The sequence below is a fragment of the Trachypithecus francoisi genome, unplaced genomic scaffold (genome assembly GCF_009764315.1).
Source record: "Trachypithecus francoisi isolate TF-2019V2 unplaced genomic scaffold, Tfra_2.0 Lachesis_group0, whole genome shotgun sequence".
Taxonomy (NCBI): Eukaryota; Metazoa; Chordata; class Mammalia; order Primates; family Cercopithecidae; genus Trachypithecus; species Trachypithecus francoisi.
Window position 1 is genome coordinate 81,826,106 of NW_022681453.1, and position 16,189 is coordinate 81,842,294.

Here is a 16,189-nt window from a genome sequence, read left to right on the forward strand (position 1 = left end):
CAGTATCATATTGTCTTTCTCCTCTTATCTAATTGTTTGATAAAGAAGAAGCTGAAGTTGAAAGAAAAAGTCAATTTTTTGAATACGTTCCTTGCAATAACTTGGCCTTTCAATCCCTTTCACTTTTATAATGCTAACTTTAGTAGCCTTGACAATGAGTATCCTTTTCACTCTATACCACCTGAAATCTGACTGGGCTCGGTGGCTAATGCCTGTAATCCCAGTTCTTTGGGAGGTCGAGGTGGGTGGCTCACTTGAGGTCAGGGGTTTGAGACCAGCCTGGTCAACATGGTGAAACTCTGTCTCTACTAAAAATACAAAAATTAGCTGGGTGTGGTGGTGGGCACCTGTAATTCCCACTACTCGGGAGGCTGAGGTAGGAGAATCACTTGAACGCGGGAGGCGGAGGTTGCAGTGAGCCGAGATTGCGCCACTACACTCCAGCTGGGTGACAGAGTGAGACTCCATTTCAAAAATCAGTAACAAACAAAATGAAGTCTTGTCAGTAGAGTATGTTTCTGGTATCACAAATCTTATCCACAAAGGCCATGAGGACAAAGTGTATACAAAACTGACTTGGAGACCATCAAACATACTTCATATTGCCCTTGACTCTTTCATTCTTTGTTTCCAATTGTCTATGAAAATGGACCCAGGATGAGTCCTCATGAATTGCCTTTGAGAAAACAAGAACATTGACAGAAAACAAATTACAACAGTTCAATTAGATCATGTGCCTTAACTTACTGTAGACAGAGAAATTCTGCAGATAGTGGGCCCAGAGTGAGCAAACTACCGAAGAATTCACAGCCACCACACCAATGTGTAAATGCTTGGAGCCTCCAGGTTACATTTATTTTGTGCCGAGCAAAGCAGAACATAACTCTATAGTCGAGTTACCTCTTCTTTTAAGGAACGAATAAAGCCATAAATATTGTTGAACATGGAGAGACAGATCGTGGTCAAGCTCAAAATAGGCCCAGTGAATGGACAATATCTCTGGGTTATGACCTGGGGTTCTTCAGGGAGAATGGCTGGCCTAGAAAGAAGCCACTGGATGAATTCTTCTAACTTAGTAGCACTGAGGAAAAATGTCCATTTTCCTCCATGAACAAAAGTTAGCTTGATCCATGTACTGAAGTCTGGGTAAATGTAAATATTTGGCTTTGCTGTTTTGAAGTTCCTTGATGCATTTTGATGGTTACGTTTCTTCAGAGTTTTAATTTGGGGAGAAATCGTTATTTTCTCAAGATGGTCAGTGGACTTTGGATAACTGGGAACTTTCTCTGGTTCTGCTGAAGAGATTTCCATGTCTGTAGAGGCCAATGTGTTCTTCAGAGTTGCTGGTTGTATGAGTTTGTAAAGCAGTTCTGTGATTTCTTTACCCCTTTCTCCCTCCGGAATCTCTAGACAATGTATCCTGGAGTAGGAATTCTGATTTTCCAGTTCTGTCACCTTCTTCTTTAAGGCCTTGATGTCTTCTTTCATAGAGAGGATATCTTTAGTCATTGTGCATTGTTTGTCTTCATTAACATTCATTCTGGTTTCCAGGACCTCCATCTGTTTTTGATACAAGTCAGTCTTTTCATGGACTTTTGGTATCGCATGGACAATGTCAGTCATTTGGCTGAAAAGTTCAACTTGAGCAGTCTTAACATCTTGGAGCACTACTGTAAGATTCATTTTTCCGTCATAACTAACATCATCTTGATTACAATCATCAGATATCACAGTTGGATATCTAGTTGAATCTTGGTGCCGAATCTTACATTTGTGGTAAACATTTTTAAAAGACTGTCTGACCTTGGAGACATTTGAAGTCCACATTTGCCTAGCAGCAGCTTTTACCCTTTTGGTGTGAAGTGTGTACATCTTTCACGGTGAAACAAGAGGCAAGGTGTTGGAAAACATAGAATCACAGGAAGAAGTAATGTACAAATGAAATGGTCTTTCTCTTACTATTTGTTGGATGCCTTTCCTGATAACATCATAGAACACTCTGTGGAAATCATCAGCCACAGCAATAGAATCTCTTAGGTGATTAGCTTCTTATAGAGCAGCCCAACTGGAGAGCTCTGTGAAATAATACTCAACTGCATGGAATCCTTCATATGGTAATCATTGACCTGCTGCTGATGTCACAATGACTGCTGACTTAGAAAAAACACATTTAACTACAGCAGTTCTCAAAAGTTTGGTCATAGGACTCTTTTTCAATCATAAAAATTTTTGAGCAGCCTGAGCAACATAGAAAACACCCGTTGCTACAAAATATAAAAAAATTAGCCAGCCATGGTGGTGCATGCCTGTAGTCTCAGCTACTTGGGAGGCTGAGGTGGGAGGATCACTTGAGCACAGAGGGGTGGAGGCTATAGTGTGCCATGATAGTACTACTGCACTCTAGTCTGGGTGACAGTGTGAGACTCCATCTCAAAAAAATAAAAATAAATAAAAATGAAAAATTATTGAGGATCACACAGATTTTGTTTATTTGGGTTATATCTACCTACATTTTATAGTAGACATTAAAACTAAGAAAGTCTTAGATCTGTGCTTATTAATTTAAATTAAAAAACCTGTTACATGTTAACATAAGTGATATATGTTTTATAAAACATAATTTGGTTTTCTAAAAAAAATGAGAAGAGTGGCATTGTTTTACATATCTGCAAATGTTTTAAATACCTGAATCAATAGAAGATAACTAGATTTTCATATCTGCTTCTGCATTATCTCTGTTGTGACATATTGTTTTGATTGAAGCATATGAAGAAAAAATAGCCTCATGGAGATACATAAATGGGAAGGGGAGAGTATTTTCATAGCCTTTTCAGATAACTAAGGATATCATTCTTTGCTACTTTATGAAAATCTGACAAATGATTTTTTTTAGAAGTTAGCTGCAATGTGTCATTTTAGGCCAAATCAATGAACTTTCATTCTTTGTTATATTAATAGTCACTGGTCTATTTTTTATTTTGAATAGATGCTTAATATCATGTATTGGTCATTTGACAAACAATGGTTCACTGAATTATGTAGGTCTTCCAAATGTTGACTCATTGTATTATATAGTATCAAAATATCATATTCATTAATATGTCCACCAATCTTACCAGAAAAGTCTTTGAGTATTGAGAAGAGGCCAAGCTCATGGTGGCAAATGCAAATTTTCAAAATTCTAATTTTAGCTTGAAAATCTTGAAATGTATTAAGCTGATTTATTGTTTTCCTTGAAGTGAGATTCCCTCCATCCATTTTTTGCAAAAATGCTTGCCAAATGCCCAACTGTGAGCACGTAGTTTGTTGTCAGTTGTTTTTTCAAGAAAAGATAGTGTTGGCCGGGCGCGGTGGCTCAAGCCTGTAATCCCAGCACTTTGGGAGGCCGAGACGGGTGGATCACGAGGTCAGGAGATCGAAACCATCCTGGCTAACACGGTGAAACCCCGTCTCTACTAAAAATAAAAAAAAAAAAACTAGCTGGGCGAGGTGGCGGGCGCCTGTAGTCCCAGCTACTCGGGAGGCTGAGGCAGGAGAATGGCGTAAACCCGGGAGGCGGAGCTTGCAGTGAGCTGAGATCCGGCCACTGCACTCCAGTCCGGGAGACAGAGCGAGACTCCGCCTCAAAAAAAAAAAAAAAAAAAAAAAAAAAAAAAAAAAAAAAAAAAGAAAAGATAGTGTTCCATGAAAAAAGCATACATTTGCAACTCAGATACTTATGTACTTTTTCTTGTCTTGCTCTGCCACCCAGGCTGGAGTGCAGTGGCCGGATCTCAGCTCACTGCAAGCTCCGCCTCCCGGGTTTACGCCATTCTCCTGCCTCAGCCTCCCGAGTAGCTGGGACTACAGGCGCCCGCCACGTCACCCGGCTAGTTTTTTGTATTTTTAAGTAGAGACGGGGTTTCACCGTATTAGCCAGGATGGTCTCGATCTCCTGACCTCGTGATCCGCCCGTCTCGGCCTCCCAAAGTGCTGGGATTACAGGCTTGAGCCACCGCGCCCGGCCCTTATGTACTTTTTCTCATGAAAACCAGTATACTTTGGTAAGCTGCAGGACACTTACGCTTACTTCCCATTGTATCATACATAATAGAAAAAAGATGTACTGAAGGGTTGAGATCTAATAAGATTAAAAAGTCTTACTGCTTCATTAGGACATTCTTGAGTGCAACTGTTTTTTCTTGTATTTTTTTTTTCCTTTTCTGATTGAGTCACTGTTAGTTCATGATGAGGTATCAACAGTTTTACTCACCATTGCTTTTGCAATGTAATTTTCAACAGGCAAATGTAAGCACAGTGGAAAAGACAAACGGTGTCCTAGGATTATTTTGAAATATTGTTGCCCTCATGGTCACACATACAGAGTGGCCTCATGACACAAAGCATGCCACACTTTGAGAGCCACTGCCTTAGAATTTAAAAATAACATCAGCCATTTATCATGTTTCTTCTTATAGGTTTTTCTACATAACAGTACTTAAAATTCAAGTCCTTTGAAATATTAAATAATATTTGGCCCATTTTATATACTGAGGTAAAAACTTAATTTTATCCTCTAAACACATTAGACTGAACATTCTGGAATCAAAATGGCATGATACTCACATGTCTCTCAAGGAGCAGTCCCATTCTAATCAAAAGGACATTCCCTCTTGGATCCGTGCCAGTTCCAACCTTCTACCAAATCACTGTTTCTTCTATTTGTGCCGAATTGGAGGGTCAGTGTCAGCCCAGGATTTGGTACAAACACTGAGCTTAGCCAGCAGTAGTTTTAAAATTTTGGCTCATCAATAATATCTGGGATTTTGCTTTACTCTCCTATCTTTCAAATGCTGTTTAGTAACCTTTCGAAAATGTCTAGAAACCTTTCCAAACACTTGCTGAGGAAAATGTTCTCCAAGAGGCAGACTATCAGAGGAATGGCATTGTGGGCTTGGAAAGGTTAGAGTTCACAGCCATCCCATTTACTCTGGCTAAGGCCATTTTATCCATCGAGTTCTACAGAGACAGTGCTTAGGGCCTATACAGTTTTTAAGGGCCAATGAAAATACTTAAGACCAGAAGAAGAAAACGAAAAAAAATTGGCTCAGAATACTGAAAGAAAGCTGCAAGATTGAAACAATAAATGTTTAATGAAACATCTCTCAAATGTACTATGTCATATTCATTAATTGTTAGATTTAGTATTATTAAAATTTCATTACATTTGGAGGCAATTTGTGTATTACATATTCTCACTTTCCAAGAATTCCCAGTTAAATTAGAGGGACTGCTTGTCATAATTACTCCCTCCAGGTTAATAACAGCTAAGACTTGTTGGGTGCATACCAGATACTGTTCTAAATATTAGCTTACATAACTATGTTCAGAGAAGTCAAGTAACTTTGCTAAGGTAATAGAGCTTAAAAATAGGCAGTCAGATTTCAAATGCTTAAATTCTGGCTCCAGAGTCCATGTGTTTTACCTCTACTGCCTCACAGTCATGATTAAAATATATATTTAGTACAACTCAGAAAAAGATGGACATTTTATTTTTAAAATCATACTATATATTTACAGAAGGCTTATTTTATTAAAATTTTGTTTATTTAGCATTATGAGAAAATTAAAGCTTTCATTGGTTATTCTATTTACCAAAAGCATTTGATACAGAAATTTGTGAAGACTTTAGAAGTTGAACAAGCTCTAATGTATAGGCAAAAGTGAGTATTTGGAGGCTATACTTTCCTTACTGTGGTAGACATAGTAATACAATGATGGGAATAAAAAACAATAAAGTTTTCAACTTAAAATACTAATGTATGCTCACTATTTTTAGAAAACAAATAAATCTAATAGGCTGATACAAACATAAACCTGGCTGGGTTTCTAACTACTTCCTTAGTAATGTCAATAAAGGGAGCCTTGGCCTATCTGGGGTTTGCCAGGTGGTGAAAAGTTGTACCGGGAGGAGGTAGGCCTATTGATTTGGGCGAAGTTATGAGAGCAGTCAGAAAGTGATGAAAAACGGGAAATAAACTGACCTCTGCTCTTCGGGTTCCTGCCAGGGGTATGGAGGCATTTAGGAATAAAAAAGCACAGTGGACTGAAGCCTCGTGGAGACTTCCTGAGTCTACCTGTTCTCCAGGAGGCCGGCTTTCACAGGAATGGTATTTGGAGCCAGAAAGGTTCAAGGCTGTCCCATGACTAACTGTGCTCTTAGGCAAGTTTCTAACCTCCCACAAGCCTGTAAAATGGGGTAATAACAGCACTTAGTTCAGTGATTGGTTTTGAGAATTAAGATGCCGAATAGTTACAAGGCCTTTCCTCCTCATTTCCTGCCACCTGTCTCTCACTTCGCTTCTTCCCGATGAAAGGAGATGGTTAACCGTTTTCAACTTTAGCTCTGCCTGCTCTCTCAATCTCTCACTGTGCCTTTCTCCCTCTTTCAATATGACCAAGACACAAAGCATGTGGTCCTCGCTGCTCAGTGTACCATGCAGGGAAAGCATTTTGTTAGAGACAGCCAAAATGCAGCAAGCAAGGCCAACACATCAACCCGTTATCTCCTAGCACAGAGTTTCCCACCAGCTTTGGCGTCAGGCAGACTGGAGTAGAATAACCACTGGATAGATGGCTCTAATAATACATAATATTATTCATTATTTTGAATGCTGTGTGTTTGAGTACACTAACTATATATTAATTATGGCAGAGTTTAGATTATGTATATAAATGATGTCTATAAAAGTCACTCTTTTTAAAACATGTTTTTGTTTTTTTTTTTCCGAGTAGGAGAGAGTGGGATAGTTACAGCTATCCTGCTAGCAACTGAGCATTATGTATAACGTTTGTGTTACACCTGTGGTGATCTGCTATTTACTCATGTTCCCTTAGGGGTCAGGACCACAAAAACGTATTGAGAGTCTTTAACTTCCCCCACAAAATTTAGGGGCCGGGTTCACAAGAATCTGGACCCTCCCACTTGACTATCACCTGTCATGTGCAGGGTGGGATAAAAGATTGAGGAAACAGGAACCAGGAAAGTCTTACCAATTTGATCAGGGTGGGCTGACTCAAGGGGATAAGAATGTGCAAATTCAGTCTCCTGTTACACGTGCTAAGTAGTTACGAGGGCCCACAGGGAAAGCCGTCTTCCACTCTTCTTTCTTTTTAGCCATGAGAAATAGAAGAGGGTGGGCTTGAAATCAGAGCTGTTGCACTGGACCAGGACAGGGAAACAGGGGAAAGTCATAGTGTTTATAATGTAGGCAAGGTCTGAGGCTGAAGGAAACGATGGAGCCCAGGGACATTGATAAGGCCATCTGGTGAGAGTGACACATGGGGTAAGGGAAGGGGCTGCATCCACTATGCGGTTCCAATAAATGTTCATAATGATACTTTAAAATCCTATGAGATCACAAGCCAAAAAAATGAGGTGAACACCTTTGAAGAAATGATGGAATAACTTTTAAATAGTATTTGGCAATGATAATGTACTTTTTCACTATAACTAAAATTGTGTGGTCTTTCTGGAAAATATTTCATCTATTTATCGCCAGGGCAAATTTCTACCCATCCTTTAGGAGTCATTCATTCATCTACTACACTTGTCCTGCCGTTTCTGATTCTCCTTATAGTCTTCCCAGTGCTTCCAACAGATCTGGGTCTCCACCTAGCAATGATTCCCATATTGTATTGCTATTCTTGGAGAGCCTATCACCCCTCTAGATTCCGAATTCCTTGAGAGGAGAGACTTGGGTTTGTTGTTGTTGTTGTTGTTTTTAGAGACGGGTCTCGGTGTGTTGCCCTGCCTGGACTCAAATTCCTGGGCTCAAGCAATCTTCTGCCTCAGCCTCCCAAGTAGCTGGGACTGCAGGTGTGCACCACTGGAGATTTGCTTTTTAACTCTATATCCTCAATATCCCAAAGCCTAACATACAGTTAGTGTTCAATAAATCTTTATTCACTGAATAAAAGGATGAATGAATGTACCTGTGGATGATTGTCAAGATATTGATTGGGTCTCTCTTGAACCTATTTCTATGGGCCTATTTCTATTTCTATGTATCAAGGAGATACACTGTTTGACTCAGAATAAGAATAACTTTTCTCAGTTCCTGGGAGATCATTAGCAATTTTGGGATAGGTTTTAATAATTGCTCCCCACAGACTTGAAGCAGTTAAGTGGCAGTAAATTGAGAGAGATGGAGGTAATTCCATACCTGGAAACAGCTGTGGAATGGAGAGAGCGAGCTCAGTAATGATGGTGACAGGGGTGGTGTTGATGGCTCTGGTCCTACAGGTGACTAAAGCACATAACATATGAACCCCCTGTGCAACATATTAAGTCTTTCAGGCCTCTAGAGAACCACAGGGTATCAGTGTATTCTCCGTACCTCTGTGGGATTGCCCAATAATGCATTTGTCACCAATTTAGATACTCAGGCACTTATGTCTTTATTTCTGTCATCTTATACTGTGAACTCCAAATTTGCAATGAACTCTCTCTAGCTTATCTAAACATATCCTTCACCATTTAGTTCCATAACCCTGGGGGCACATTAGTATTTTATGTGATATCTCTTCCCTGTCATCTTCCTCCAGTTCTTTCTGTTACACTTGGCTCTCCCTGGTAATTTATTATATGAGGTTGCCTAGTTTCTGTAATTCTCAACTACACCTCTTGGTTTCTCTTCTCAAATACTACCTTGAACCCTCTGCTCCCTTTAGCTTATGATTGACACTCTTCTTATAGTGCTTTATAAGTCTCGATGTGCACAATTGATGCAGCCATAAAAATAAATGTCTGGAAAAAGGAAGGGAAACTGAAAGAGATTTGTTTTCGCTTAGCCATTCACCTCTTTCCTTTAATGGAACTGGTGAATAAATTCAGTGAGTTAGTCTATTCAAACACCTTTGTTTCACTGAATTTATATCATTTAGCAGATCTTTTTTCGAAACCATTATGTGATGGGAGCAGCACAGTGTCAACTTGCTGTCTTATTCCTGAATTGTATTCTTCATTTAGGAAACCAAAAATTAAAAGCTAGAGAATAAATAATGATCACATTGGAAATGGGGATTTCAGTTTGAACAAATTCAGAAATCATGAAGTGTAAAAATTGGAGAATGTTAGTCTTCTCATTTCTAATTATTAATACTGTGTAGTTTGCCGTGGTGTCATCTCTGGGTATGTTACTATGTTAGTATAGCCTTAATTTTAAGAAAAATTCTGTTTTCCCGTTTGGCTTTTTAGTTGTCCTGATGCTTTGTAGTGCTTTGGAGTACAAAATCCAGGGAGCTGTCTTCTTTCTTATTCCAACATTTTAAAGGTAATAAAATGAAACATTGCACTGGCTTTTCCTAATAGTGCCCACCTTGAGAGACATGTATTATGATGGCATTTTGTGTTTCCAAGGGAATTTGCAGCCATATCTCTGTGAGGTAAATGTGTATTTATCCCTTGACTGTATTTTGTTTTCTGTTGTTAGTGCCCTCTCTATCTTAGGTGTATTATTTTTCCATTTCATTCCATCTACACAATGAGAACAGCAGTATTGCCATATGTTGACGTTGAAGGGGGGTCACAGAATTAACATGAAAATGTTTATTTTACCTAATTTTAAATTTTATATTATACCTCTTATTTAAGAACTGTAAACTTCTTATTATGCACTGTTTTGGCAGTATTTTTTCTTCAGCAGTTTGATTTTGGAATCATTTCCTTTCTGTGTTTAAAGCTACAGGCATCCTTTTTCCTGCATGGGTTTGGATTACAAAGATCTTATTTAACTTGCCAGATGTATTCCTTCTGCTTATGCACTACGATTACACACAAAATAGAAAATGCCCAAAAGACAATTATAAAATAAAGTGGGTTTTTTTTTTCTTTTTTCTCTACCTAGGTTTTTATAACTAGGATAATCTGAGGAGAAACTATTTATTCACTGTTGTAAATACTTATTGAAGTCTCCCCCACTAGAAATGTGTACTGCTGCTGCGGCTGCTTCTATTCTGCCAAAAGCCAACTTGAATATAAAAGGTGTTTAACCGTAAGATTGAGAATTTTATTTGTTGCTGGGAGGTGGGTATATCTCTTTCTGGAAATTTGAGTCTCTTTCTTGTAGTCTTAAAGTAATGTAAGTATACAATAACAAAAAAGTAGAATGATTAGGAGGACAAGACAGGTGGATCCCTTAAGGTCAGGAGTTCAAGATCAGCCTGGCCAATATGTGAGACCCTGTCTCTACTAAAAATCTAAAAATTTGCTGGGTGTGGTGGCACGTGCCTGTAATCCCAGCTATTCAGGAGGCTGGGGCACAAGAATAGCTTGAACCTGGGAGGCAGAGGGTGCAGTGAGCCGAGATTATACCACTGCAGTCCATCCTGGGCAACAAAACAAAACTTTGTCTCAAAAAAAAGTAGAGCGACAAGACAGTTCTAATAAATACATATTTCAATAATTTTCAGCTTCAGTGTTTGGCACTGAAGCTGAAGACTTCAGTGGGGGAGACTTCAATAAATATTTAAAACAGTGAATAAATATTTTCTCCTCAGATTATCATAGTTATAAAAACGTAGGTAGAGAAAAAAGAAAAAAAAACCCACTTTATTTTATAATGGCTACAATTCTCACTGTAACTTGTGAGACTTAATTACCACTCATTCTATTTAAGTGCCTAAGTTTCTCCTCCACCATGTAGTATAAGATGAAACGAAGCTGGTCTGAGCCCTTGAGCAATTTACGTATTAAGATAGGCAAAATTTCTGTTGTAACTTCCATTGAACTTTACATTTACATTTTTAAATGACACTTAAAAATAAGAACATATTGCTGGAAATCATGCTCTTTGTTGTTAGAAAGTAGAGCTGAAGTCAAATGGATGTCCAGGCTCATTGAAATGATTGAGAAAGTGATATAATAGCTTAAACCTTAGTAAAGCAGAAGATCTGGGTTCCAGCATTCCTTTAAGAATCCGATGAAAGCTTTGCGTGCTTTTTCAGAAAACAGCACTGACATGGTTTGAATTGGTGTCTCCACCCAAATCTCATGTCCCGTTGTAATCCTCAATGTTGGAGGTGGGACATGGTGGGAACTGGGAGCTGATTGGATCATGGAGCTGGATTTTCCCCTTGTCCTTGAGATAGTGATTTGTCACAAGATCTGGTTGTTTAAACGTGTGTAGCACCTCTCCTCTCCCCTCTCTTTCTTTCTTCTGCTCCTGCCATGTAAGAGGTGCCCGCTTCCCCTTTGCCCTCAGCCATGATTGAAAGTTTCCTGAGGCCTCCCCAGCCATGTTACCTGTACAGCCTGTGGCACAGTGAGTCAACTAAACTTCTTTTCTTTTTAAATGACACAGCCTCAGGCATTTCTTTATAGCAGTGCAAGAATGGACTAATACAGAATATTAGCATACACACACAAATTTGCACATAAGTTCATCAGGGGATAGATACACAGACCTCTCCCACGCCAATCCTCAAAGTCCTTTATGGACACTGTAAGATATAACCCAGGTTAAAATCCTGACAATAAGAGAAGGAGGACCAAACACTATTCCGGCTTCAGGATCCTTTTATGAGTGTTTTTGATTTGAAGGAGTTGGAGTCTTTAGGTGGTTTAATTCAAGAACTTAGAATGTGTGAAGTGCTGAGAATGCAGGCAGTTGATTATCTGAGGAACAAAGGAGGGAGATCCCAATGGAATGTATTGGCTTGGGAATGAAATCCTTGAGAACAACTGAGGTCTGGACAGGTGCAAGTCAGAAAGGTCTTTTGTGCTGTGCATGCCATGAAGTCAAGGACCCTATTTAGTTTGTTCTTCTAAACAAACTAGCTTGGTGCAAGCTACGAGCCACCAGGCTGTCAATAAATATATAGTGTTTTGTGCTCCATTTCTAGTGAGGAATTTGAACCAAGAGAAACGACATAAACTCAGGCAGGGAATTCTGTGTGCACCCCTGATGCAAAGTGACTGAGATGAATGTTGGAGGCTGGGCTAGATATTTTTGCGGTCAGTTGGAAGCATAGCAAATGTTTTTATAAGAGTTGTTTAGGGTCAAATTTGCAACATTAAATGTCTTGATTTTATTGCTAAGGAACTAAGTAATAACAGAAATGTTATATCCAGTATTTTATTATGAAATTCTAATGGCATTTAGAAATGGAACTTGGTAGTGAAGATTCCAAATCTGAGAAGTTAACCGCTAGACCTTAACTGCCCGCAGGAGTGGAAGAGCTGACATTTTCAATGGACTCCTCCAGCGTGCACTTTCGTAATTTCCTAGAGTGGATAGGGAAGAAGGAGAGGCTTTGTGGGACAACAAAGTTATTGTTAATTTTGACTTTTTCCCTCTCCTCTTTCAGAAGCATTTAAAAAGCGGGACTGTTGTTATCAAACGCAGAACCTGCTTCACCTTCCCCACCCCTTTTTTGGCCTTCTCCTTCCTCTTCCTACCTACCTGCTGAGTCATCACTGTGGTGCAGTGAATCAGCTTGTGGCTTTCCTTAATTCTGAGATGTAAATAAAACCCTTAGCTATTAATTCATTTAATGCTGTGTCACCATTGGGCATTTTTTTTCCTCTTTAGATATAGAGTTTGTATATCTATACATATATCTGTGTATTTTACATATATAATGCAAGTGACAGTGAAGTTTTTCCTTCATAAAACCTTGAGCTTACCCACAGCAGAACTATGTCATTTTATGTTTTATTTCCTACTAACTGTTAGAAATAAAATAATCATGTTGTGAAGTGCCTGAGGCCCAACATGCCCCAAATGAAGAGGATCGAGTAGATCACAGGCTAGTCACACAGGATATATGTGGGGCGGGGTGGATGGGTAGGATGGTGATACCTGTTTTTTGGGACTTGGAGTTTCCACAAGGAGGGATAAGAACTAGCATATCACTTCTGCCCTCTCTCCACCCCCTCAGAGGGGAGTGCCTTTACTGGTTGTGAGGTTGGACTGAGAAACTGGGCGTGCATAGCTCAGCTTCTTCCTCCTTTCCTTTGTCTTTGGGATTTGCCTGCCTGCCAAGGGCACTCTTTATTCTTCATTCTGCCCTCCATGCCATCAACTGGATAAGGGCAGACTGTGCCCCTAAAGATCAGGAGTGGTGTTTGGGGAGGCACAGGGAGAAACCTTGAGATTCAATCCAATTCTGAGATTGCATATTAGGAAGATTACGGTTGTCACACTTCTATGCTCCATCCATCATAAGGGTGATATTTTGATCTCTGATCTACTGTACTCTTCTGACTATTTCAATTATTGTAGAAATTGGGAGCAGAATAATAGCATAATGTACTCACCTTTTCATACACTCAACAAAACAGACTAATTTGTAATAATTGCAAATTTGGATGGTATTACTCAGCCTGCGGCTTTGGAGTAGCCACGAGTAAATTCTATTTAGAGTGAACTACATTTGGTGAGAAGCCTATGAATTTGAAATTTTGATTTTAGGTACAGAGTTTATAATTTCGACCTGACTGTACATCTTTTCCGTTTTCTTTTCACTGCGAACACGGGAAAACCATACTGAGCCGCCTTTTAAAAATGGCATTATGAGAATTAGCAGATAGAGGCATTTCGATCAGTTTCTAAAATTTTGTATGCTCTTATCTGTGAAAGGGGAATCATAGTATTTCATAACGTTTTGAGAGGATTAAACTAAACGAGAAAATGTATTTAAGAAATAGTTCAGTACTGGGCCATCATAAGCATTCAATAAATGTTTAATCAATGTCTATGCTGTACTTGGTGCTGTGTCAGAAAAAGAGCATTCTTTATGAATTAGTGAACTTAGCAACCAAGCATTTTGCTGTCCAAGATGGAGGAATTAAAAAGATGGGAAGAAGAAACAAGTGTTATTGGTGACCTCATCTTTTCCCCTTCTGTTTATTCTCTAAATGTCTCTTTTTATTTTTAATTCAACCATTGCCATTTTGATCCTGTAAAATCTAGTTATAGTTTCTATATGAGAGTATTTCCTTTTAAAATTGTTAATATTGCTCGAAGAAGGAGAGAAAGCCAGCAGCCAGCTGCCAACTGGATCTCTTGGTGACATCCCCACTGTCCTGTGGAATCAACTGACCCCAAGTTCAGAGGAGAGAGAGTGAGAGGCTGGTAGGTGGCTCATGCTGCCAGACTAGTCTAAACTGAATATGGAAAGAGAGAAGAAGAAATGTTTAAACACAACCTTAAACTTTTCTTTAAATTTTTTTTAGATTTAGGGGGTACAAGTGCAATTGTGTTACTTGAGTATAACATGTAGCCATTGCCCGAAGAGTGTTGTACATTGTACCCATTAAGTAATTTCTCATCCCTTATTCCCCTCCCACCCTCCCACCCTTCCTCTTCCCCAGTGTCTATTATTCCACTCTCTATACCCATGTGTACACATTATTTAGCTCCCACTTAAAAGTGAGAACATGCAATATTTGACTTTCTGAGTTACTTCACTTAAGATGATGGCCTTCAGTTCCCTCCACATTGCTGCAGAAGACAGAAGTTTATTCTTTCTTATGGCTGAGTAGTATTTCATTGTGTATAAAAACCACACTTTCTTTATTCAATCATCCATTGATGGGCACTTAGGTTGATTGATTGCATATCTTTGCTAATGTGAATAGTATTAAGTTGGTGCAAAAGTAATTGCGGTTTTTGCCATTACTTTCAATGGCAAAAACCGCAATTACTTTTGCACCAACCGAATGCTGTGCTAAACATATGGGTATAGGTTTTTTTTATATAATGATCTTTTCCTTTGGGTAGAAACCCAGTAGTGGGGATTGCTGGATTGAATGATAGTTCTATTTTTAGTTATTTGAGAAATCTCCATGCTGTTTTCCATGGAGGTTGTGCTAATTTACATTCCCATCAACAGTGTATAAGCATAACCTTTTCTCCACATTCTTATCAACATCTGTGATTTTTGACTTTTAAATTTAATTTTAATTTGTATAGATTTAGGGGATACAAGTGCTGGTGTAAGACGGTATCTCAGTGTGGTTTTGATTTGCATTTCTCTGATGATTAATGTAGCTGAGCACTTTTTCATATGCTTTTTGGCCATTTGTATATCCTCTTTTGAGGAATGTCTGTTCATGTGCTTTGCCCACTTTTTAATGGAGTTATTTTGTTGTTTTTTGTTGTCATTGAGTTGTTTGTGAGTTTCTGATAGATTTTGAATATATTAGTCCTTTATCAAATGTGTAGTTTGCAAATATTTTCTCCCATTCTGTGTGTTGTCTCTTCACTCTTGATTATTTCTTTTACTGTCAGAAGTGTTTTAGTTTAATTAAGTCCCATTTGTCTATTTTTGGTTTTGTCTCATTTGCTTTTGAGGTCTTCATCATTGAAAATTTCTTTTTTATTTGTCTTGAACGTAAAACAAGATCAAGATTTCACCAAACTTTTTTAGTTTCTTTTTTTTTTTATTATACTTTAAGTTCTAGGGTACATGTGCATAACGTGCAGGTTTGTTACATATGTATACTTATGCCATGTTGGTGTGCTGCATCCATCAACTCGTTAGCACCCATCAAGTCATCATTTATATCATGTATAACTCCCCAATGCAATCCCTCCCTCCTCCCCACTCCCCATGATAGGCCCCAGTGTGTGATGTTCCCCTTCCCGAGTCCAAGTGATCTCATTGTTCAGTTCCCACCTATGAGTGAGAACATGCAGTGTTTGGTTTTCTCTTCTTGTGATAGTTTGCTAAGAATGATGGTTTCCAGCTGCATCCATGTCCCTACAAAGGACACAAACTCATCCTTTTTTATGGCTGCATAGTATTCCATGGTGTATATGTGCCACATTTTCTTAATCCAGTCTGTCACAGATGGACATTTGGGTTGATTCCAAGTCTTTGCTATTGTGAATAGTGCCGCAATAAACATACGTGTGCATGTGTCTTTGTAGTAGAATAATTTATAATCCTTTGGGTATATACCCAGTAGTGGGATGGCTGGGTCATATGGTACATCTAGTTCTAGATCCTTGAGGACTCGCCATACCGTTTTCCATAATGGTTGAACTAGTTTACAATCCCACCAACAGTGTAAAAGTGTTCCTATTTCTCCACATCCTCTCCAACACCTGTTGTTTCCTGACTTCTTAATGATTGCCATTCTAACTGGTGTGAGATGGTATCTCATTGTGGTTTTGATTTGCATTTCTCTGATGGCGAGTGA

General features: G+C 38.8%; 1 protein-coding gene across 1 annotated transcript; it reads right to left on the reverse strand.

The window, feature by feature from the left end:
- Positions 1-824: 824 nt before the first annotated feature.
- CCDC54 (coiled-coil domain containing 54) lies at positions 825-2,262 on the reverse strand. The gene has a single exon (XM_033200482.1). The coding sequence runs from the start codon at positions 1,870-1,872 to the stop codon at positions 886-888; it is 987 nt and encodes a 328-aa protein (XP_033056373.1). The 5' UTR covers positions 1,873-2,262; the 3' UTR covers positions 825-885.
- Positions 2,263-16,189: the final 13,927 nt, after the last annotated feature.

Bases quoted from the DNA above. Each gene is read 5' to 3' on its own strand.
- CCDC54 (XM_033200482.1), bottom strand. From the start codon at position 1,872: ATGTACACACTTCACACCAAAAGGGTAAAAGCTGCTGCTAGGCAAATG.